This window comes from Dermacentor albipictus, chromosome 5 (genome assembly GCF_038994185.2).
Source record: "Dermacentor albipictus isolate Rhodes 1998 colony chromosome 5, USDA_Dalb.pri_finalv2, whole genome shotgun sequence".
NCBI classification, from domain to species: Eukaryota; Metazoa; Arthropoda; class Arachnida; order Ixodida; family Ixodidae; genus Dermacentor; species Dermacentor albipictus.
The window spans coordinates 107,456,210-107,481,382 of record NC_091825.1 but is presented as its reverse complement, the minus strand read 5'-3'; the positions used below and the strand labels follow the sequence as shown (position 1 = coordinate 107,481,382).

General features: G+C 48.8%; 2 protein-coding genes across 8 annotated transcripts in view; one reads left to right on the top strand and one right to left on the bottom strand.

Moving 5' to 3' along the window:
• Window positions 1–23,656, top strand: part of LOC135920822 (uncharacterized) — a 45,843-nt gene extending 22,187 nt beyond the window's left edge. The window contains exon 2 of the mRNA XM_070538879.1: window positions 23,575–23,656. Within this exon, the coding sequence (XP_070394980.1) occupies window positions 23,575–23,656 (82 nt within the window). The remainder of the gene's footprint in view (window positions 1–23,574) is intronic.
• Window positions 1–24,309, bottom strand: part of LOC135897135 (uncharacterized) — a 771,735-nt gene extending 747,426 nt beyond the window's left edge. For all 7 annotated transcript variants that reach the window (XR_011514566.1, XR_011514567.1, XR_011514565.1 and 4 more), the window contains exon 1: window positions 23,747–24,309. Coding sequence is in view for 1 of the 7 variants with exons in the window: in XM_070538704.1 (XP_070394805.1) it covers window positions 23,747–23,851 (105 nt within the window). In the remaining 6 variants the exon portion in view is untranslated. The remainder of the gene's footprint in view (window positions 1–23,746) is intronic.
• Between the last annotated feature and the right edge of the window lie 864 nt (window positions 24,310–25,173).

The following is a 25,173-nucleotide window of genomic DNA, read 5'->3' as shown; positions in this document are numbered from 1 at the left end:
AGCAGAAACCCGATATCATCCTAAGGCAGCGAAGCTCAAACGTTGAAATCCTACTACAACCAAGTAAATCAATCACTGAGTCAGCTAAAATTAGTGGACCTTGAACAAATAAGCAGCTTTATTTCCCCTAACATTTACCAGCGTGCCATCAGCCTGCATAATTAGTTTTAAAGCGAAGCTTTCTTGCCTTTTTCCTGCATTTTGGAGATATAATATAACGGCTATTAAAATTACATTAAATTATGGGGTTTTACGTGCCAAAACCACTTTCTGATTATGAGGCACGCCGTAGTGGGGGACTCCGGAAATTTGGACCAGCTGGGGTTCTTCAACGTGCACCTAAATCTAAGTACACGGGTGTTTTTCGCATTTCGCCCCCATCTAAATGCGGCCGCCTAGGCCGGGATTTGATCCCGCGACCTCGTGCTTAGCAGCCCAACACTCTAATGGCTATGGACTGTGCCCACTGACTAGTGTTGCATTCGCTTAGTACCCCGCATCTTGCACCCTTTATATACCCTTTCCTCCCATTCATGTTTAATCAGCCCCGGTCAATTGGGACGCCTGGTTGAAAAATTCGTTCGTAGTTATGTCTCGTCGGTTATCACGTAGGCATGTAGCAGCAAGGGATTTAAAAGACCAGCAATCGTCAGCACGGGCTCTTACGGCAGTAGCAAGAGCATTTGCGTTTCACACACACACAAAAATAAATCTGGGAAAAATTACTCGAACTACTAACCAATCATAAAGAGGCGGTTGACGTCATCAGAGTATATAAAAACCTGCCAGAATGAATTTCACGATGAATGCCGACGATGTTACTTCGATTAGCATTGAAGCAATGTATCGACACACCGTATTGTGACCAACGTAATGCGTCACTCATGCAGTGTGTATATGAAGCTGAAAAGCTCTCTCGCGCGTCCCAAAGGACACGCTGCGCCATCTAGTGCCGCCGCGGCGAAGTTCTCGCATTGCTGTCTTCATATTTATGGCGCGGTTTTGACTCCACCCTACATCGGAGTAACTTACGCGATTCTTCTTCGTCATAGAAGATCAGCAGATACACAGTGGCGCATGTAGTGTGACGGAAGTTGGTGGGAAACATGTTTATTGAAGAGCACCACACACCTTGAGATACATACCCAGGGACCGAAGTTTGTGGTAAAAAGTTTCATTGAAGGGCGGCACATGCCCAGTTGCAAATACCCAGCGACAGCTGGAGTGAAACAAGTTTATTGAAGAAGAAGAGAGATAAACGAAGAAGGGAGGGGAAGAACAGCCAATATGACCAAAATTGACATCAAACAGGTTCAGCTGAAGAATGACACATATCTAGTTTCGCATAGCCAGTGATACAAGTTGTGCTGCACGATGTTTATTGATAAACGACACATAAGCAGTGCATGGAACAACCCCAGTAACATCATAATCCTACCTAAGAGCAGTGGCAAGCAGCACTGTTGAGCTCGAGCTTGCAAGACCAGCTACGGCTGGTGGGGTCCAGCGACAGTCACGGCCCATCGCCATTGGCTGCTGCTGGACTTCTGTACTGAGAAATGCGCATACGCAAATGTGAATACCGTTTTCTCCGGCCGATCCCCTAATACTCTCAACGGTGTATTAAAGTTTTATACTACTGCTATCTAGAAAGAAGGCGTAAAACGGTTTCACCCTCGGTGATCTTTACACCTGCAGCGGTTGCTTTTCATTATCGAATAATAGCAAATATTTCAGCACACGCGATTTCAGGCATATGCGTGTCAGGCAGTGTTCGAAAGACTAGTTCAAAGAACACAAGGACGCTTAACGATTTTTATCCTTAGATTTCTGCGTTCTGGTTGCCAATAATGTTAATTAAATGTGCAGACGAAATTTGCCGACAAACCGGAGCCAGCATGGAGGCCCAGGCGCCTTACTCGTTCGCTTGCTTAACGGCTTTAAACAGACACCACCGATTTCACGAAGTGGTCAGTTACGCTTGCGCGTAAAAGAGAGAGAAAGAGGTAAAAGAAAGGAGAATGGCCGGTTTGTTACCCTACTCTGGGGAGAGAGGAGAGGGGAGGCAATGCGGTAGGAAACTAGAGAGAGATAGAATTAAAAGGAGTATGGATACAAAATTACAGTCGGTGATTGTCACCGCATACTATCACAGCACAGTGGCACTATAAACACCAGTTCAGGCTGCAGCCGTTTGTCCAACTCTGTTGTCATTAAAAACTGCAACAATGCCCTCGTCGCCCTTTGCTACGATGGCTTGTGATGTCGGCATTCTAAACTTATTTCCTCTGTTAAAGGTCTTTGGTCAAAGCGCGCTATCGCGATTGCAAGCGATCATCTCTGTATATTGTAGCGAGGACAGTCACAGAGAAGGTGTTGAGTCTCCTCCCTACCACAGCCATCACACAAGGTGTCGTCGGTCCATCCAATTCGGAAAGCAAAAAATTTCGTAAAGGCCACTCCTAGCCATATTCGACAAAGCAGGGTAGCTTCGAGTGGGCAAAGTCCAGCTGGGATACGAAGGCGGAGAGAAGAGTCTAGGTGGTGCAGCCGGTTGCTTTGGAAACTTCGCGCCTTTCTCATGGAGAACGTCATACCCTGGGTGAGCATTCGAAGTGTTCTAGCGGCATCCGTTCTTGACAACGGTATTGCCTCCTCTTTGCCGCCTTGAAGAGCATAACGAGCAGCAGCATCGGCGTGTGCGTTACTTATGACGCCGCAGTGGCTTGGAAACCACAGAAATGTCACGTGGTGCCTTTCTCAGTTTCCAATCTCGAATAACAGTTGTTCGTGTGGTCCGCGTGGCAGGGCTGATTGCAATGACTGCAGTGGTTGCTCTCGCTGGGAAAACCATGGCTCCAAATGAACACTGGAGAGTTGCTGATCCATCACTATAAATATGTACGTGGTCGGCGTACCTTTCATGCAAAAGAGGCTGAGTTAGTTGTTTAAGAGCAAGTGATGACAGCTGAGGTCTTTTTCTGCTTCCAAACGGGTTAACTGATGAGCAGTACATACGCAATGCCACATAACCGTGAAGCAATTTGGCCCGACGATTAGTTTAGAAACTACGTTGCCTCATCACGGCATCACGATACTCTAACCATTGACCCAAGTTAACCATGACCCAAGTTAGCAGGAAAATGGTCGCGCACACGGACACACACATGCCGGAAAAAGCGTGAAGTAACGCAATATTGCTAATCGCATTAGAATGTTTCATCGTCCTGCAGCTATTGTCATACCTATACGCTATCAATTACTGACTACGTACGTTTTAATAGAAGAATTCATCGTACTGTTATCGCTACTTTCAGGTTTCAGGTGGCAGGTGTGTATGAGTGGACGAAGTAAAAAACGAACATGATGAAGACGACGATGATGACAGTTAGGAAAGAGGGGGGGGGGGGGGGGAGCGTACATTATGGTAGAAGTGCGAAACAGCTTATTGACAGGAGTGATGGAGATGACGCTAGGTGTGGAAATGTGTCGCGCGGTCAGAAATGAAATCAAAAACAATATGTTTTGTACAATATAATCCAAATCGAAGTGCCCTGACTTCAGAAGCTAAGTCAAACTCATTAGAATTTATGGAGTCACAAGAGGAAACTTACGGAACATAATCACTCATTCATGGAGAGGGTGGAGATGAAAAGAAAACAATTAAGCAAGTTTTATTAGGACATCCCAGTATTAATCATTGAGCATATGAAGCCGATACGAATATATGTGGGGTAGAGAATATAAATGACAAGACGATAGGTGGAGTAAAGGTTGGCGATGCACTAGAACGAGAACAGTAAACGTGCTCAATTTATTTTCTAGCAGGTAAAGATAAAAAGGAGAGAGAACTATAGTCGGATACAACTTTAGAAAAAAGGGGGCGTTTACTCCTCCGAGGCAGATGCACACGAGCATCCACCAATGGGCGCGCACTCTGGACCGACGTCATGCGCCGGACGGCCGGTGACTTCGCCGCTTCGGTCATCTGGGCGGGGCCTCCCCTTTTTTCTAAAGTTGTATCCGACTATCGGAGACTTGCCCCGAAAAACTTCCTTTCGTGATGGAAAAACAAACATGGTACAAAGAGAAATACAGATCATGGCGACGCATGTCGCTACAACGTTTAAAATAGGTTTACAAATGTTCATTCATCAGTCCAGCTGTCTTACTAAGCAATCCGTATTTACCTGGGCGTGCTTTAAATTAAGGACTACGGATTTGCATGGATTAAGCTTTTCGCTTGACATAAAGACAGCGAGTTTGGAAACTGGCGTCCCTGAAACTCGTCACACCGTCGCGTCACCGTGCCGTTTTCTACGCGACGCCGGCGACGGGTCAGATTGATAGCTAGAAAGGAGGCGTATGGACAGCGACAAATAGCCAGTCCTTACCTTCACTGTACAACTCTCCAACCTGAACCGCGCGCGAGAGAGAAAGAGAAATAATAAGAATACAGCCCGACGTCTTTTTCATCTTTTTCATGCACGCTTCCGCCTATGCAGGCGAAAGCGGCCCGACCGAGGATCCGACTCCGCCGCGCTGCGTTTTAATTTATCGCCGGGCTGCCTCTCGAAGAAGCAGGATAGTGAGACGTTATAAACGGGGAGAACTGCACAGGCGTCGGCACAGCAAGGAGAGAGAGAGAGAGAGAGAGAAAGAGAAAGAGAGTGAGAAGCGCCTGCACCAGCGCTGCATGCAAACAGCACGGCCGGCCAACGCGCGCAGTAAGTACTACATGACAGCGTGTGCCTCGCCTTGCATGGCTGTTCACCACCTGTATGCGTACGTTCCCGCTAAGCACGAACCGCTCTCTCGATATGCAAGCGGCCACGCGGACGCCTTTTTTCTTTTTCTTTTCTTTTTTTTTTCTTTCCGGTTACAACTCAATAAGGGTCGTACCTGAGAGCCCACCACCACAAGGCTATCAGCTGAACGAGACCGCCGGCACCCTCACGCTATCTCTATCTCTTTCCCTCACTCAGCCAACCATACCTCCTCTCTTTCAACGCATTTGTTGCTTCTTTTGTTCGTCTTACTTCGCTTTTTCGCTGCGGCTAACTCGGGGCACTCGTAGTAATACTACAACAGTCTCCCGGCCGGGTCTTGCCTTGCCCCGGCTGAAGTTTTCTTTTGCCGCTGTAAATCAAGCGTTCTTCCAATTACCGCGGGAGAACCTCATCGCCGCTGCACCCTCTCCCTCGAGTCGGCTTGGTGCGCGCCCGACCAAGGTGCTCTTGCTACACACACTTCGCGGGGCAAACGGAAATTGAAGGAGCCCCTCGCCAGCAGCTTGCCGCGGTCGTTGTTGCTGCAGTAGCACATAGCTGCCGCGGTTCCTGCCTCCTCCTCCCGCTGTACACCGTGTACGTTCGCGGACACACACGCGAACGCGTTTTGCCGTGAGACCGTGCCACGGACGGCACGGGAGACGGCCTCGCAATGCGTGTGCCTGCTCGATCCGAACAAGCACATAGGCATCTGGCATGTAGTGTTTCGTCCAGAACCTGCGCCGCATTCGCCGTCGTGAAGCTCCAAAAAGAAAGGTTTCTAACGCACTCTTTTCTGTAGTCCTTATCAACAGCTGTCTCTGATTGTGTGACCTGATCTGTCACGCATAAGAGGAATGCCTTCACTTTATAAGATTACCGGTCATCATCTGGGTAAATATAGGTAAGGAACGGACACCTGGCCTAGGCCTCATCCATGATTACTGTTTTATTTCTCCTTTTTTTTTTATTCGGGACCCATGGGTCTACGAAGATAATTTTGATGCCTGATGAAGAGGAAACGCTCTTTAAAATTCGGACGCAGGGAAGGCCTAATCATGAGCTAGCATCGTTCTGGGCATGGCTCAAAGAGAACACGTTGAGCAACGAAGATGCAGTGCTGCTGAATTGGTTCGCGACGTGAATCCGCATATTCGTTCTCAACTATGCAAAATATTTGAACGAAAATGGCGGGGACGTTTGCAGTCAAGACGACATACGCGAATATTTTCGAAGCTAAAGAAAGACCCTGTCCTCTTGGCCTGTTCAAAATTTTAGGTTTGTGCTGTCATCGAACTGGTATTGGAACCCTAACAAGAAAAAAGGGGGCTGGCGACCTCGGCTAGCTACACCAGGAAGATGCGCTCGATATCGATACTTCGGCAGCGCGCAAAAGCAAGAGCGGCCAGGAGATCCTCGACGGGCAGCGTGTGAACGCGGTGGTCGAACCCATCCTGTTTACAGGCACTTGGCAGAACCTCTTGCCTTCACATCGCCGCACTTGCCACGCAGGCTGTCCCCACGGCGTCATCGCCGTGGTGACCCGGCTAATCCCACGAGCGAGCCCACTGACGCCGCAGCCCTGGCTTTAACGAAGCAAGCAAGCAAGCAAGCAAGCAAGCAAGCACCATATACCAGCAGGCCTTGTCCAGTGATCTCCTCCACGCTGGCACACCACGGCAGCCCCTTGCTCCCAGCAGCAGCGGGTCGTTACGGGCAGCATGCCGCCTATAAGTGCGGGTCGAAGCGATAACTCTCGAAAATAGCAGCGGGACGCCGAGGGAGCCTCGGCGGTCTTGAAAAGAGCCAGCTGACCGCCCCGAACGAAGAGCTTTGGGGGGTGGAAGAGTATCGCCGCGGCTCTGTTTCCAACCTTGTCGTCCGGGCACAAGAGCCGGTGCTCGCGCGCGCTTCCAAACGGCGTGAGAACGAGGTCGGGGAATCTGCTTTGGCGAAGAAGAAGTCTCGACTAACTGCGCCGCGGCGGCGACGACGGACGGCGCCCTCCCGCTAAGCGCGTTCCAGCGCCCGCCGATGCGCTGGCGGGGAGGACCGACCCGCTAAGGGGCGAGAGCGGTGCGTGTGCCCGCGTGTGTGCGTGTGCCCGCGTGTGTGCGTGCGTGCTTATGCATACGCACAGGGTCGCCCATGCAGACGACAAGGCACCACCGCGGTGAAGGGCTGTGTTTATCTATGTTAAATTACGGGAGTCGCACGCGTTATCTGTAAATGGGGAGGGGGGGGGGGGGCAGCGCTTATTCATTGCTCATGTGGTGGCGCCGGCAGCGAATGATGATTCTGCAGACGATGGAATTGTTTCTAAACGCTGCTTCGGTTATGTGGACGTGGGACGAAACAGACCGCGGTAGCGTGGGAGATTAGTAAAAGCAATAACGATTCTGATCCCCGCTAGCACAACGTTTCAGACAGGAAGTTCCGCAGGTTGCCGTCGATTGGGAGAAACGCTGGGGTAGGAATCCCGGAACGAGTTTTCAAGAGGTCACTCAAGGATCTGTCAGCGTACAGAAGGGGCGGGATCGCGTGTGTGAAACTGCTGTGCTCGCGTAAACCGCGCGCCATTGATACGTGCGTGGTCTTTTCCAACGAGAGCTCCCTGGGCGCCATCAAAAAACACCGCCGGGAATATCGGGAGTGCGAGCGAGTCTTTCATCGAAACAGTAAGCTGGACGAGTCGGTAGGCTAACATCTTCGAATACCGGCAGTGCGAAACAGACGACGGTAAAAGATTCAGACAACACGAGCACTCGCAAATAAATGTTTTATTGCGCTTACAAGGTTATATACACTCCCGCACAAGAACACGTGGTGCAGGCCATATATACAAGGTGCATAATCTTCTCGCTGCAATAAAACGTTTAGTTGGGAATGGGCACTCACGTTGTCTGAATCTTTGTCCGTCGCCGGTTCCTCGCCGTTCATTTTCGAAGAGTCTTTGATCAAAAGCACTAGGCGTAGGCTACTTTAAATCCACTCACAAAAGCCCTATAACCGGACACGTTACTTATGACTCCTTACTGGGCAAGTCTTTCAAGCGCAGTACACATGTAGCGCTTGCCTCTACGCCTCATACATGTGCTGTCGCAGAACCGATGGCAGCACAGCATTTCGTTGACACCTTGGCAGTCCGGGAGGAAGGAGATGCATCAAGGGCTATATAACTTTTAATCAATTATCAGAACGAACTTTCGGTTGCTAGGTCCTGCTGTTTGTTCCCTGAAATCATGCGCACAAGACAGATTGTGACATAAGGTGCGTGCTCCTTGTTATGTTACATTATTTCCGCTTTCTTTCATTTATCAGCCCATGCTGTAAAAGGAGTTTGTTATGCAATAACAGATGAAAGTGATGCTTTCAAAAATGATTCTTGCCAATTTCAGGGTACCTTAGCAGGAATTTCCTTAAGCTGAAACTTCAGCGGTTCTTTTGTCGACTTTCGCCACTCAATATAAGGTTTCATTATAAACATTTGATGTAATTTTTTGTTTGTCATAGAGGCGTGAACTTGCTAACCTAGTGTACGAAAATCTCGAAAATGCAGCCTATTTTGTCAATTTAGCCATATTTTGCGGCAGCCTATAACTTGGAGTACTGACGTCCATCGGTCACTTTAGAACCTGAGTTTGCAATGCAAGTGTCTTTAATGCACCAACGTTAAATTCAACAAATTCGAACGCAACAATCCTAGAATAGATGAGGAACTGGCGCTTATCGTCAACAAGAGAGCCAGTTCCCGATACAGAAAGACTTAAGGTGACTCATCCTAACTTGACTCCACGCATGTCATGCAGGCTGGTCATGCGGTCCCTATCTTGGAAGTATAAGAATAAAAAGAGAAAATTTAATTTTTTTTTTTTCAGGGGAGTTCGCGGTGACCAAAGATTGCGCGTTTATCGAAAATCTCCGCAGTCAAGCTCAGCAACCACTGATCTTTCCTGGTGCAACAGTGCAATATGCTCCCTGTGGTAATAATCGTTAACCGAAACGTACACATATAAACACGCGTATTAAACAAGTAAATAGGTTCTCTTAGTCTTAGCCCGAGCGATTGAGACCAAGATGTAGAGACCGGTTGTCCGGGTCGACCCTGCGAGGAGTCAGCTTACAGAGCGAGAGCGGTTAATCCCCGTAAAAATATTATCTGTGCACTTATCTAAAGACCCATCAAAGATAGGCTTCGTCGGCGGGTAAACTACGGAGCCGGCTAACTAAACACGTTGAAAAACAAGAGCGGCTTGTTTACGTTCTTGATTTCGTTAACGATGGCAGAATGAAATATGCTGATAAATGGTGCACGAGATGACGGCAGGTCCTTAGGCGCGCCGCTTTTCTGGTAACTATTCGTTCTATGAATGTTTCTTTTTTGTATGTCTTTGTTAGAATTTAAAGGCTACCGGTATACTCCCGCACAGTTTTCCCCCTTCTCGTGAGGTTACATATGGCGTATAGAGCCATGCCATTCATTATGTCCGGCGACTTTGTCGTCGTGTATGTTTACAGATGCGCTTAACATTAATCGCCTAAACTTCCTTTCGTGGTTTTCATGAATTCGTGGGTGCGGTAACCTTTTCTTATATTTCACACACGAACATGAGCGCGCGCGCGCACACGCACGCACACACGCACGCACACGCACAGAGAGAGAAAGAGAGAGAGAGAGAGAGAGAGCGAGAGACTAGAAACACCATACCGGGTCACACAACACACTCGCTGAAGTCTTAGGGCCGTCTTAACGAGTCATTTCGCACTGAGAAAGGCCAGGAAGGCTTGCGTCGCCTGCAAGGTGGACGCGGCGCCCTTCTTGGAACCAAAGCGCCGTATGGGCGTCCTACGCCTAATCGTGGAGTTTTGCTCACTTTCTCTGTGTGCTTTCTCTTCGCTCTTTTTTGTTTTCGCACAAACGTACCACAGTTCTTGTTTGTCCCACGGCAATCCAAAGGGTGCTGACGACGCGTGATCGAGCCGCCCGGTGTTCACGCGAGCGGTGACATTTCCGTTTCTGGCTCCTCATTATCATCCGACCCCCGTTCTCTCCCTCGTAGATTCAGCAGAGCCCACCTCCCGCTCAAAGAACGACCAGCAGCAGTTCCCTGGAAACGTCGCGCTCAGCTCGTTGCTTTCACCGGCATTCTGTCATGAGCACGCGGCGAATTTGTCAGAAGGAACCCACTGACTACTACTACACCTGCTTGAGAGAGGAAGGAAAATAAAAGAGGAAAGAAACGAATGTCTGCCACACCCGAAAGGTGTGCTCCGAGAACGGTGGTATGCTACGTGTTACTGTACAGCGAAAGAAAATAGAAGAGGTCAGTGAAAACAGCGGGGTTGGAAAGGTTCTCTCACCCACCTGCACCTGCGGCTCTCTCTGACCGCGCAACGTACAAGCGAATGAGCGCATGCGAGTGTTCGCCTGTAATTGCGGCTGTCCAGGTTGAAAATTTCCCATCCGTGACGTTTTCACCCGAAAGCGCTGAAGATGCGACGTATAAAAAAGCCGAAAGAAGGGTTGCGCATGGGTACTCGCAGTAACAGTACGAGTAAATTGAAGACGAACCAGCGCAGAAAGTGGAGAAACAGACAACCACGGTAATGAACAAGAGGAAAGCTGTGAAGGTGCTAGCGTTTGTCCCCTTCAACTTCTTGCCGCTGACGTTACGCCGTTCACGCTTGTTTGTCCGCTTTGATTATCAAAAAACATGTCACCCCGAAGTAGTGTCGCGGAAACAGCGAAGAAACGGAACACTAGAAGTAGTATACGTCAGTCATGCGTTGGCCCTACAACAAACTTGATGTCACGGCGTTCCCTGATCGGGCAAAGCGCATAAGTGGATGCGCTGTAAAGGTCACGTAAGCTATAACAACCAACGAAATTGGATCACGCCTTCATATTTGGCGTTTTTTAGAGGGTCCTACCACGGCTATGCTATAGCAACTTGCACATCAAGCAACTGGTAAGCACGAAACAATGTGCGTAGAAAGCAACCGACCGCCACACGAAGGCCCGTATAGCAAACATAAGTTAGACAAGCTTACAACAAGAGCTTACGAAGTTTCGTAACGGTTCCAACAGTCCGAACATTCGTCTTTTTCTAAGCGCCATCTGAAAGATTGGATGATTTATTTACGGGCATGTGTTGACCAAGAAGTGAAACGCGCATAAAAATCATCCGCCCCATCTTGCTACTAACACCAAGAAGGCACTGAATAAACTTCCAAAAACTTTCCATTAAGTTTCCAACAGAACCCAGCAAGTTCCAAACACCACGAGCAGTCAGCTTTCTGAACCATTGACCAACAAATTGGGCGATTTTGACGCACATGCGTTTCTATCTAAAGCACGCATGCTCCGCAACTTGCCGACACGGCGGACTAGGCGTCGAAAGAACGGCTGCTCGGACTGTTGTACCGCGCGGTGGAATCCGTTGGGTTCTCTTGGAACTTGTTAGAACCTATCGGGGCGTGTTAGAATTGTGTTGGATGCAGCTGTTGGTGTACGACTATAGTACGATGGATCGGGCGATCTTAACACGCGTGGTTCACGCTTGCATGACAAAACAACACTAAGCACGAAATTTGTGGCACAATTCCGCGTCCATCTTGTGCACAGAAACCTCAGACGTAATCGCAGACAAAGCAATTTAAGAAATAGCACAATGAAAATCGATGCACGTTTTTCCTGCGTTTCCATAAAGCTATATAGCAGTAAATGGCGTTGGTTTTAAAGAACATAATTCAACACTAAATACGTACGCCGCCTACTTCTCCAGTCATTCGTTCTGTAAATTGAACATGTCTGCTATTCACAGGCACTACAAGTAGGGGCATGGTTACAAGGGAGTAGAACTTTTGCGACTTGATTATAGTGTTGTCTAAAGCTAACTTTCTTTATCTTCTTGTTTTTCTTGAAGTCTTATTTTCTGCAGCAAGCCATTTACTTCGAATACAAAGGTACAATGCACTGTTTATTTTTCGCCAGTTATTCAAACTGCATGACACAGTGTTATTCACAGATTAGCCCGTAATTGGAAGCAGTGACGGCTATAACTATAGCGTTAAACAATGCGCTTTAATACCAGTAGCGTTTCAAGCATACAAGCTGTAATGCGCATTCAAAGCAGTGCACGAGGTAGCGTCACTGACGCTGTCAACTAGAGTGCTGCTCATAGGCAGGCTAGCTTCTTGCTGGGTTCTTGATGTATGTCACCGGCGCGAAATTAAACGCGACGCAAGGAGAAGGCGCAGATGCAGGTACCCTAAACTGCGTCTTCTCAGTGGTGTTCTGATTAATTTTGTCTTGTAGAACATAAAAGGGCTACTTGCAAATTTGGCAGGTACGCATGTTCTGAGTTGGCGAGAACTCATGCACAGACGCGCCCAAAGGAAAATTGATCGGATAGAAACTTTAACAGCGAGAACACTGTTCAGCGAGAACACGAACACAGCGAGAACACGAGAAACTTTAACAGCGAGTTAGAAATTAATAAACTAGAGGCTATACAGAAAAAAGCTGTGCGATTTATATGCCATCGTTACGATCGAGACTTTTCGCCCTCTTTAGCACTTTCTTCCTTGAACCTAAACACGCTCTCTTCGCGTCGCCGTGTCGACTCATTAAAATTCTTGCACTCCATTGTCAATTCTTCAGTTAGGCTCTCAAATGATAATTACATTAACTTCACGCCGGGATCATCAACAAGAAGACATCATGACCTAAACTTAATACCCTACTACGCACGTACTAACATGTTCAAATTCAGCTTCTTTCCCCGCTCAATCGAAGACTGGAATTCATTACCTGGATCCATTCGCTCATGTTCATCCCAAATTTTTGCAACCGCCATCCCAGATGCATAATTATGAGTATGGGTATGGGCATAATCAGGCATGGGTATGCCTGGCAGCATTTGTATAACATTTGTATAACTTGTGTATTCTTTCACCAGTGCTCTTTTGTAAAAGTGTTCACTTGTATTTTTGTGTATTTTCCTTTTCATCTGTGCTCTTTAATAGTGTTCACTTGTGTTTACCGCTGTATATTCCCATGCATTTTCTGTACATTTTCTTAACCCACTCCTGCTATAGCGCAAATTGCGCTGCAGTATGTATAAATAAAATAATAAATAAACACATAAAAATATAAAAAATAGAGAAAATGTACCAGCAAGTAGGAACGATAGCTGACTTCAAATATTGCCTCCTAAAGTATGCAGGGATAAAGGAAGGAAAGCCAGATATTCAAAGACAGCCACAAACAAAGCCTCGCAAAAACTTCTGGTAAAGTTCTCAGTGGAATGTGAAAAGCGACGAAAATTTGTAAAGATTGCGAAACGGCTTGTTCTTCACCTACTCTTTACGGACCGAAAACTGCAACATAAATATTTTTTCTTTTTCTTGGTATTCAAAATTGAATCATCACTTCAGAAAGGCATGCCACCCTGGACGACGCCAATGCAGCAAACGAAACTTGGAGAGAGAGAGAGAGAGAGAGAGGAAAGGGGAAAGGCAGGGAGGTTAACCAGAGAAAAATAAAGCCCGGTTGGCTACCCTACGCTGGGGAGAGAGGGGAGGGGGAGGTAAAGTGGAAACAAAGTAGAGAGAAGGAAAGGAAGGAGCATAGACACACAATCACAATCGGTCACTGTCACCGAACACTGTCATCGCACAGCACACTGACACTTGTAGCACTATCAACATCTGTTCAGGCTACAGTCGCCTGTCCAGTTCTGTCGCCCTCAAGAACCGCAACAGTGCCCTCGTCGCCCTCTGCTGCGATGGCTTATGATGGCGGTATCTGAAAATGAGCTCCTCTGTGAGAGGTCTTTGGTCAAAGCGCGCTATCGCGGTTGCAAGTGATTGTCTTTGTAAAGTACATCGAGGACAGTCACAAAGAAGGTGTTGAAAAGTCTCCTCGGTACCACAGTCCTCACACGAGGCGTCGTCGGCCCATCCAATTCGGTATGCGAAAGACTTGGTGAAAGTCACCCCTAGCCATAGTCGACAAAGCAGGCTGGCTTCGCGATGACAGAGCCCAGCTGGAATACAAAGGCGTAGGGAGGAGTCAAGATGGTGGAGTCGGTAGTTGTGAAAACTTCCAGCGTTCCACAAGGATAACGTGATGTGACGGCTGATCATTCGAAGTTTTCGAGCGGCATCTGTCCTTGATAACGGTATCGGCTCCTCTTCGTCCCCTTGAAGAGCCGACCGAGCAGCGTTATCAGCGTGTTCGTTCCCTATGACTCCGCAGTGACTTGGAAGCCACGTGACTGAAATGTGACTGAAATGTCACGTGGTGTCCATTTTCAGTTAAGGTATGAATGAGTTCTCTAATCTCAAATACCAGTTGTTCGTGTGGTCCGCGCCGCAGGGCCGATAGCAAAGATTGCAGTGCAGCCTTGGAGTCACTGAATATTGACCACCTTCGAGGTTGTTCGTGGTTGACGAGACGAAGTGCAGCGCGAAGGGCTGCAAGTTCCGCGGCCATCGGTGTCGTTGGGTGACATGTCTTGAAACTGATGGTGGTGGCTTTCGCTGGGAAGACCACGGCTCCAGAGGAACACTGGAGAGTTGCCGATCCATCAGTATAAATATGTACGTGTTCGGCGTACCTCTCGTGCAAAAGAAGCAGAGTTAGTTGTTTAAGAGCTGGTGATGACAGCTCAGATTGTTTCCTGATTCCTGGTACGGTGAGGTGCACTGCGGGTCGAGCCAAACACCACGGAGGAATCGATGGCTTAGTTGCGGGGGTGTAGCCTGATGGGAGGCAGGTGTAATACTCCGAAATCGTAGTACAAAAAGCTGCCTGCGGCCTTTCTGATGGTAGTGTTGCCAGATGGTGGGAACAGGCACGGGCAACGTGCCTAATGTGCACTCTCAACACTTCTACCGCAATGTGTGTTTGTATAGGTTGGTCCTGAGCAATCGCAATAGTCGCTGCTGTCGATGTGCATTTTGGCAAACCAAGACAAACCCTGAGAGCCCGAGCTTGAATAGCCTGTAGAGCACGAAGATTTGTCTGGCAGGTGTTGGGCAGTACGGGCAAACTGTATCTCAAGAAGCCCAGAAAAAGAGCCCTGTACAATTCCAACATTGCATGCACTGACATTCCCCAAGTCTTTCCTCCCAGAAACTTGAAAAGTTGGGAGATTGCTGTCAGACGCTTTTTCAAGTAGGTAACGTGCGGGCTCCATGAGAGATCTCTATCAATGATTATGCCAAGAAATTTGTGAGTCTTCTCATAAGAAATTATCTGGCCATTTATTGATATGGCGTAGGGTGTCATTGGTTTGCGAGTGAACGCCATTAGTGCACATTTGTCTGACGAGATTTCAAGACCTTGGTTGCGGAGGTATAGAGCTGTTAGAGTAGCAGCTTTTTGAAGTCTTGCACGTATCTGAGGACGTGTCACACCCGAGGTCCATATACATAAGTCGTCGGCGTACATTGATATCTTGATCGCTGCTGGCAGATGATCAACGAGACCAATGAGTGTGAGGTTGAATAGGGTAGGGCTTAGTACACCGCCTTGAGGTACACCTCGGTACGTGTAGTGTAGTGCGGTTTTACCATCACCGGTACAGACAAAGAACGATCTCATAAAAAGGTAATGAGAGATCCATTGGAAAACTCGACCACCTAGGCCAACCATCTCAAGAGCATCGAGGATAGCCTCGTGAGATACGTTATTGTATGCCCCCTTGACATCCAAGAACAGAGCTGCAGATAATCTTTTGCGTGACTTGTGAAGCTGGACGTACGTAGCGAGATCAACAACACTGTCTATGGAAGAGCGATCTCGACGAAAACCAGCCATGCAATTCGGTAACATGTTGTAGTGCTCCAGGTACCACTCCAAGCGGGCAAGGATCATCTTCTCCATTATCTTTCCCACACAGCTGGCCAGCGCTATTGGGCGGTATGAGGTGATTTCAAGTGGGGACTTGCCTTGCTTCAGGAGAGGGACCAAGCGGCTTATCTTCCATTCTTCGGGAACCATGCCATCCTGCCAAGATAAGTTGTAGAGATGTAACAGTTCTCTCCGTGCGCCATCACTCAGGTTGTTCAAGGCGCGGTAGGATATTCCATCTGGTCCCGCGGATGAAGAACGCCTGCATAGAGCAAGAGCCGCTTCTAGTTCCTCCATTATGAATGGAGAGAGAGAGAGAGAAACTTTATTGTGATTCTAAAGATTTGAAGGAGGGGTGGTCGGAGCCTCTCAGTCCAGGGCCCCACTGGCCTCTGCCGCCTGCCTGACCTGGCTAATTAAGGACTTTTGTCCTGCCAGATCGGAGCGGGCGAGCTGTGCCTCCCACTGCTCCATTGTCCTACTGGTGTTTGGCCTATGAGGGTGCTTAGTGCACTCCCTGGTTATGTGCATTAGGGTAGGTATGCCACCGCACCAAGGACAGTTGGCCCTATAACGAGTGGGATACATGGCGTTTAGCAATTTTAAATGGGGGAACACCCCGGTCTGTATTTTACGCCAATCGGCGGCCTCTTCCCCGTTAAGTTGTGGGTGAGGCGGCGGGTATTTTCTTCGGACTCCACGCTGATGAGCAAGGATGTCTTTGGCATTTAAATTGGTGGAATTTTGTGATGGGTAGTGCGGGTGGTTGGGGTTAGAAGAGGACGCCGTCGCTCGGTTAGTGAACCCTCGAGCTAACGCGTTAGCCTTTTCGTTCCCCTGTATCCCCGCGTGGCCCGGGCACCAGAGTAGGCGATGATGGTGGTTGAAGGATTTCGGGATTATCGCGAGGCTAGCCGCAGTCACGTGCCCCTTGAGAAACATGCGACATGTCTCCTGGGAGTCCGTGACCACGACCGAGTCCCTTTGCGAACGCTCCGCGTGAGCGAGTGCGATCGCCACGGCTAATATTTCAGCCGAGGCTGGGGATCCCGCCGTGGCCGACGCGGTAATTTGCTGTTGGCTGACAGCGTTCACGACTGCCAGGGCGTACCTCCTTTGGTAGCGCTGCCCGGTCGTGTCTGCATACAGAGCTGCGTCCGTGTAGTACGTGTTGTACCTATGGTTGTTAGAGTAGGCTGATTGAATGTGTTGTGCACGTGCTTTGCGCCTTTCTTTGTTGTACTCTGGATGCATATTCTTTGGAATTGGGGCTACTGTAATTTTGGATCTCATCGAAGGAGGGAGAGGTACGGCCTGCTCTGTGAGATAAATGGGGTATGCTGGGATATTGAGTCTAGCCAATATTGCCCTACCAGTTTTTGTGAAGCTGAGGCGCTCCCTCTGTCGTATCAGGGTGGCTTGCCTCAGTTCGTCGAGAGTATTGTGCACTCCCAAAGCTAACATGCGCTCCGTTGAAGTACATTTAGGCAGGCCCAGAGCAGCTTTGAAAGCGGTTCGGATTATTGTGTCAGCCTGCTTTTCCTCCTCCCTGTTCACGATTTGGTACGGTAAGCCATAGGTTATTCGACTAACCACTAAGGCCTGTACGAGCCTTAGGGTATCGTCTTCTCGCATTCCCGCTTTTCGATACGTCACGCGACGTATCATTTGGGCTATGTTGTTGGCTGTGGATTTGAGGGTCTTGAGTGTCTGTAGTGCTCTCCCGTCGCTCTGAAGCCACAAACCCAGGACTCGCATCGTGGGTACCTCTCGGACTGATTTGCCCTCAACCACGATGTTAATCGATCCTCTGGATTTGTAGCCTTTCGCGTGTATCCGGATAACCTCAGATTTTTCGGGTGCGCACTTCAGGCCACTCCATCTAGAAAATTTCTCCACCGCTAATACTGCACTTTGGAGCGTATATTCCTTATCCCCTAGTGAACCTCTGCTCGTCCACAGCGCGATGTCGTCTGCGTAGAGCGTGTAACCTAGGTCGGATATCCGATCCAGATCGCGCGCGAGTCGACACATCGCAATGTTGAAGAGAAGAGGAGATAATATAGCTCCTTGAGGTGTTCCTTTGTCAGGCATTTTAAATAAATCCGAAGTGATTTGGCCAATACTGATGCTCGCCTCGCGGTTGGAAAGAAACGCTCTTAAGTAATTGTATGTGCGCTCACCACAACCCGCGAGTTCGAGTTCTTCCAATATTGCGGCGTGAGAGACGTTGTCAAATGCTCCTTTAAGGTCTAGTGCTAGGACTAGTCTCTCGTCGCCGTACGGTATATTTGATAGGATTTCGCACGGGTTTATCTTGCCAGGACGCGTTCCTCCTACTTAGAGATTATGAATGGAAGATCCATGCGGCCGTCACGTGAAACAGGGATGCGACTGGGGGCTGGAAAGCCTGGACCGGTTGCTTGGCCAGCGATCCTTGCACAAAAATCTTCCGCAACATCAGCCTCTAGCCGCCCCTGGAAGAGCGCCAGCGCCTTGAATGGGAAGCGTTGTTCAGGGAAGGAACGTAGACCACGTATGGTTCTCCAGATGTGGGAAAGTGACTTTCGGGGGTCTAGTGACTGGCAAAATCTTGCCCACCGTCGAGATGCCAATCTATCCATGCGACGTTGAAGTTTCTTTTGTAGTCGTCTGGCTGTCCTAAGGTCTTCGATGGACTTTGTACGCCGGTAACGCCGCTCCGCACGACGACGGAGCGCCCGAAGTCGCTCCAACTCTATATCCAACTCCGTGTGCTTCGACGAAACCGTGACCGTGCGCGTGGCGTGTAGCATTGCAGACTTGATGGCTTCCTCTAATCCAGAGGATAAGCCCTCTCGACAAGCATCCTCCATGGTGGAAGTAAAAGTGGTCCAATCAATTAATCGAATGGTGTTCCGTGGGGTGGGACTGGACATTCCTTTGATGACAAGGTATGTGGGAATATGATCACTCCCGTGTGTCTCGATATCCGAAAACCATTTAACATATCTTGTGAAAGTGCAGGAGACGAAAGCTAGGTCAAGACAGCTGCCATAATTCACGCCTCGTATAAACGTTGGGCTGCCGTCATTCAGAAGTGAAAGGCCGTGGTTACAGGCGAAGTTTGCAAGTCTTTGCCCTCTTGTATTTGTTTTTGCGCTTCCGCATGCTATATGGTGCGCATTAAAATCTCCGATGATGATATATGGGGCAGGGCACACAGACAAGATGTTCGTTAATCGTTTGGGTTCAAAGATACTGGAAGGCGATATATAAACGCCTACAAGTGTAAACATGAGTTTGCCCTTTTTAATGGGCAAACTTGGAACTTGGAAGTGTCCATTGTAGCTAACGAGCTGAGGCAAGAACGATGCACTCACCTATAGCCGTAATAAAGGAACGCTAATCCAGTCACATCGAGCCTCAGAACACTTGCGTTACTTCTAATCTCGAATATATATATAATGAAAATTGCCGTCACGGCCACGATTTATTCCCGTTTTCGTATCCACGATGGGTAATTCTGAAGATTAATGGTCCCATCCAGAAAGCTTTTGCCTGTATTCGTACCCTAGCAGCTTCCTCTTCCATGGTTTTTTTTAGTGCGGTTATCCCGGAGCACGACTCAAGGTAGGACGATGGCTTAATGCTAGAAAAAGCTCTTTTGCCAAAATAATAAAAAAGAAGGAAGCAAGGTCTAGGAAAGGAGCGGATGGATGGAAATAGAAGAGGAATTAATGAACACCCACTATGCCTCTTTAGAAAGGACCCTCTCAAGTCCATCCGCAAAGCACTGCCGTGTGAGGGAAAGAGGAGAGGGGGAAGGGGGTCTGGCTTTTTAACAGGAGTCTCCGTAAGCTTGACGAATTAACGAAAGAAATGGAACATGAACTGCACAGCAGACACAGTCAAGTATATTAAACAACAGCGTTAAAGTACGCGCCAACATTGCCAAGGTCTCAGACGTAACACTTGCGGAATCGACCTGTGTAGCCGCAGCTGTGCACTTCGCGAAGAACGACATTAATTGCAAGGCAGGCACTTTCGACGAGATTAAATAAATAAGGAAAAGCGGGGACAGAAAAGCCCCAGCAACTTAACATCATAGAGGAGGAAATCCGTACGCAAATGGCGCGTAATAAAAAATAAGAAACGTTCAAGGGGGAAAAGTGGTGGCTGCGTATCAGCGCGCCGCACGTTTTCATCCTCCGCATTGCCCGTGCTTTGCAGTGTATGCAAGGACGGTCCGGGGGCTCTTATCGTATGCCAGCGTCTCAATCTAATGACGTAAGAATGTTCTTACGCAACTAGCCGACGGCGAGGACACCGCTATCACACGAACAGGGATATATACTTTAGCCCACCACCTCGACCCTTCCTTTATAGTATTTTAGCGCTCCAGCGCAGGCGGATGCAATGCGCAAAGAATCCACAACGGTTCTATTTCTATTTTATTTTTCCTCACTCAAACCAAAGCATTGCCGTTTTCCCCTGCTCTCCTCCTCGTGGCATCACATTACAAAAGATTAACGACAAATAAAAGCATCAGTGTGAGAAAACGATAAAAGAAAAAGACCACCGTTCCTTCGACTGCTCCTTCTTCCCAACTTTCTTTCTCACCCTCAAATTTTGCGGTCGTGTTCTCAGACATTACGCCTCGAAAATCGTTCGCGCGCAACACATGCCTTGCCTGATTTCCAGCTTGGAGACGGGCTCACGGACTTCATTAGACATTCGGTGCGCACATCAAGCCCTTGGCCACGTAGAGTGCCTGCGGCTCGACGATTCAATTTGAAAAAAAAAAAAAGGCATCGGCGCGAGCGATCGCAGAGTCGCCTCCGAAGGCTTGCCCGTAACGTATTTAGGCCGTTTTATGCGTGCGATTATCCGCGGTCAATCTCTCGGCAAGACGAGAAAAAAGAAAGAAATTAACGTCGTTCTTTTGATTAGCAATTACCCGCCCAACGATCAGTGTCCGCAGATTCAGAAGGCTGATATTGGTTAGTATATATACGCCCCCTCTTAATCGGGATAAAAAAAAGCGAGAGGCAACGCGGTGCTAGTAATCGCACTGCTTTGAACCTCAGCCTTACTATATAAGCCTATAGATAAGCCTGCCGTAAGGGATTACTCGCGGATCGGTTTCCTCGATATTTCTCTGCTTGCGAGAATCCTTGCTCTAACGCAAATCGGTTGGGCCATGGTTATAAAGATAGGCGTATATTAATGTTGTAGAGACAATTTTACAATTTTAAAGCAGCGGAAGAAGGCGAGGGAGATGGAGGAAAAGAAACGAGTGGTTATCTGAAGTATTAAAAAAAATCATTTTTAGAGTGTGGCTCCAGTAAAAGACCTGGTATACTGAGACACGTAACTTTACGTTTCGATAATACAGCGTAAGCTCGGTTGCTTGAATATGGGCTCCTCGATTGCAAATACCTAAGTAAAACAACGAGAGAGCGGTGGTGATGGTGGAGAACAATTCACGCACCAGCTTCTGAATTTTGGCAGCCTCTGGCGGTAATGTATTTACTGCACACAATTCATTTGAAAGTATAGGCAGAAGGCTCGCTTCAGTTGGCGCCGATGTTTTTAGTAGAACTTGAACATTCGAAAAAATTGTGAAATTTATAGCTTCGCAGTGACGACTAGCTTGATCGCAAAATGCAGTGAGCAAATGTTTTGCCTGCATTTTCTATGCTTGTAACGAAACTTTTCTTCATCGAGGATGTGAAAATCAAACATATACCATATGATATCGCTCTACCCTTTCTCAACTGACTTCTTTGCTCCTATAACGGGTTTGGCTATAAGTGAAGTTTGGTACAACGTGATTAGCAAGGTGACTAAAAACGAGGTGAACATGCACCATCAGTTTTCTTATCCCAACACAGCTTTCAGATGTATAAGCTGGCTGAGGCGACGATCGCAAAACAAGAACACACCATCACCTCTGACAAAATGACGCCCCCTCGCGTATCAACGTATCAACTTGTGCACACAAGAAATGATACATGTTCTAACCAGTTTTAGACCCTTTTGTAACATGCTTCGCGTACAATAAGTTCTTTTGTCATGTCAGCTTTGTCAACATAAAATTAACCAAAAAAAAGAAAAAAGTTGGTAGCATGTTGCACTCCTGTAACACCTGAAGGCGAAAGCCTGCTGCACATTCGGTAATGCATGAAGCTATACTATCAGAGGGTCAGACTTCTTGCAAGACATAACGAGCCGCAGTGTGAAATAATCGTGTGGCAAGCCATGGCCTGCGAGCCTCGGCCTCCACTCTACGTTGCTGTGTCGCGTCACCGCAGCAGAACTGATAGTTGGGTGAGTTGGTACGAATTCATAGTAAAATATTTAGCGCGCACAATTGGCAAGAACACAGTGAAGGGGGACACACGAGCATCACCGCGCAGCTTGTTTCGCCAGTTCGGCTTCTTCGGCTCGTTTTCGACGATTAAGCTGCGGGTTCGCGCGCTCGCATACAGTGGGGTCAGACTGGACTTTACGTTGCGTCCTCTCAGCAGGGGAAACTAGCACTCGCGGTCGAATGCCTTGCTCCCGTCGCTTCACATGTCGCACCTCGTTTCTCGCTTGGCGAGCATCCGGGCCGTAGCGTACTTCCGATGGGGCTACGCAACGCCTTATTGATCGTTCAGATGTTTGTTTTGAGCGTGTTCTTTATTAAAACGTATGCTGTTCTGTGTCACGGCTGTACGGGGGATTTCAATGAATGTATGAGCCATTGCATCTTTGCTTGCGTTCGGGGGTACGAGCCATTGCTGTTGATAATTTTTGTACCACTCGACGAGACGCCACCTTAACGGGGTATGAGCCATTGCAACGAACCGCTCAAGGATTTCGCCTTAAAAATCACGGTACCGTGTTTAATGCCCACAGGACCTCTGAAACTTGTTTTCCCTTTAAACACCGTTTCCTGTCCCGCGGTAACGGGGGAAGGAAAGAGGGCGAAATCATCTGAAATACAAACGAAGATGCGCCTGCTTGTGTGGCTTCCAGGTCTGCAGTTTCCAGGCACGCGCCTTCAATTAAAGCGTGCCGTAAGTGCTTGCCGGCGCTGCGCATGCCAGCAGTATTATACTAAACTCACACCCATGCAGAAGGACTTGGCAGCCGAACATCTGCGGGCAATTAAGTTCACACGCCTCGCGCGTCCTTCCGCACGGCAGAGATAGCGCGCGTCGCTATTGTGTCTCACCTCACGGACGTGTGCTATACGTATACATAACTCTCACCGCGCCGCGCAAAGACGTATACGGTCACCGCTTCCGAACGCAAAGGGTACAGAAAAAGAAAAGAAAGAAAAAAAGAAAGCCAAACACAAACGGCTTCGAATGCAGAGGTCGCAACTGAATGAGAAATGGCTTACGAGGGGGAAAAAAAAAAACGGTACACGAAGCACAGGGAAGATAAGTTCAAAGAAAGAGCCGTTATCGGGAGGCCTGTGTTTCTCATCGCCAATTTTTCTTTAAAGCACCGCGGGTGGCCTACACACGCATACGCGGCGGGCGACCGCTTTTTCGAAGAAGGCCCGCTGCTGACCAAGGTTAGGCCCCTCAAGATGAAATGGCGGCTCGCCAAAAAAGGGTTCTCGCCAGGCGGGATAGGAGAACGCAGGGACAATACGCCACCACGACAGCGGCGACGGCTGGGGCGGGCGGCTGCAGACGCGCGCGCGCGGCCACTTGCGCGCGAAGCCGTTCTCTCACTGCGAAAGAGTCCCGTCCACTTGCGGGTGGAAAACAATTACTGCGCCCAAAAGAACGAGCGCCAACTCGACCTCGCCACGACGCCAGCGCAGCCGACTTTGTGCCGGCGAGATCGGCGCGCGCTGGCGCCCAGATAAGGTGCAACACGCGGCGTCCACAAGGAAAGGGAGAGGAGAGTAGCGATGGCGCCATGACCCTTTCTTTTGTTTTCTTTTTCTTTTCCATTTAGCCGCGTGGCACCACCACCCTTGCCTAAGCAAGGAGTGACTCACGCAAGGATCGTGGCCATGTGTGTCCAGATGCCAGGATAGGAAAGAGGAATGGCGCCTGTAGCCACACAGCTGCGTTTGAAATGAAAGGGGTCGCCGTCGTTGGGCTGAACGAAAAGATTTGCGTCTCACTTTTGGTTGGCATCGATGCGCTGACGTGCGGTGGTACCCTGTGGCTCCTCGAGGTTGTAGGGAACCGTCGGCGGTGACTGAAGCACTCAGCTGCTGCGTGGGCATCGTAGCACGATCGACTTACTTCAGTGCGAAGGAAAATGGGCGATGGAAGCGTGATTGCAAGAACGCGGGAATTTGCTGGGCAAAGTCTATTGCCGAGTGGGCGCCAGTCGCATCCTGATCGGCTTGCGGGTCTCGAATCACTCGTAACTTCTAAATCAACGGCTCCGTAGTTTGAAACCTGAGTTCTCGACTTGCAGTCGCGCGAATTACAGTCTCCGAGGCGAAGACGTGTTCAGGAGCAAAATCTAGACACACGTCGGCACGGAGGGCATCACTAGCTCCGTCCCAGCTCTTCGCTCAACTGCAGTCGGCGTGCCAGTAGAAGGCGCTGGGGTGCCCTTCACCATTCGCTCACGTGGTTTTGGCGAAGCTTTTGCGACCGACTATAACACGTGTGTCTCGCCGACACAGTCATAACTGCTTTGCGGAAGAGCGTGGCCATCAACACGCCAGCTACTTAGAAGTCGGACATAATCAAAAGGGAAACAAGCGTGCCGCCTCTAACAGAACAAGCACGTGACATCACCTTCTATTGAATGAGGATCATATTTCGGTACTCTGTAGTTGCTTTCTTTTAACACGAAGTTTTATTGAGAGTAAATCACAGGCATATTCACAGAATTCACAGTTGTCAAATGTTCAGCAGAGTACACAATTTCTGGCTATGTAAAAACTGCAAAAGGGAATGTTCATTCTGCAGATAACTTGACAATCAGAAAGTCGAAAGAAGAACCCTTCCCATACTGGAAAATGGGGTAAGCAAAACTTGTTCGGCGTGCACCTGATCATCATGGTTAAGTAACCAACAGGCAACGGTGCCGTATTGCTTCGGTCTCCGGCTTCCTCAGCTAGGAATCTTCTCGTTGCTGCCGGATTGCGTGGGCTCTGGCCGCTCTAACGGCTGGCTCGGCGCGGCAAGCTCTATCGCGGGCGAGTCCTCGCCGTCGCTCGTCGAAAGGCTGTCCGTCCCTCGGGGCAACGCACAAAGTGTGGCCGTCCCATCCGTTTTCGGAAACTTAACTGAACGGAAACGAAACCGGCGCAGCGCGCGTTACTCTTTCCTGCCCTTTCCTGCCCTTTCCCTCCCCGGCGGAAGCGAAACGGCACTGATTGGTTGCGAGCGTGGCGTGAGCGCACGCCTATGCAGCTGGAATCCTTGCTTGTGAGCCGATAGAACCTTCACTTGAAAAAGGTCAGGTGAACGAAGATCAGGTGAACGGAGGACAAGCTTCGCTTACCCTCTTTTCCAGTAGGGGAAGGGTTGGTAATTCTTTGCAAGATCACCTAGAGTAACGTCAACAATTACGATGTCAGGGGATGCA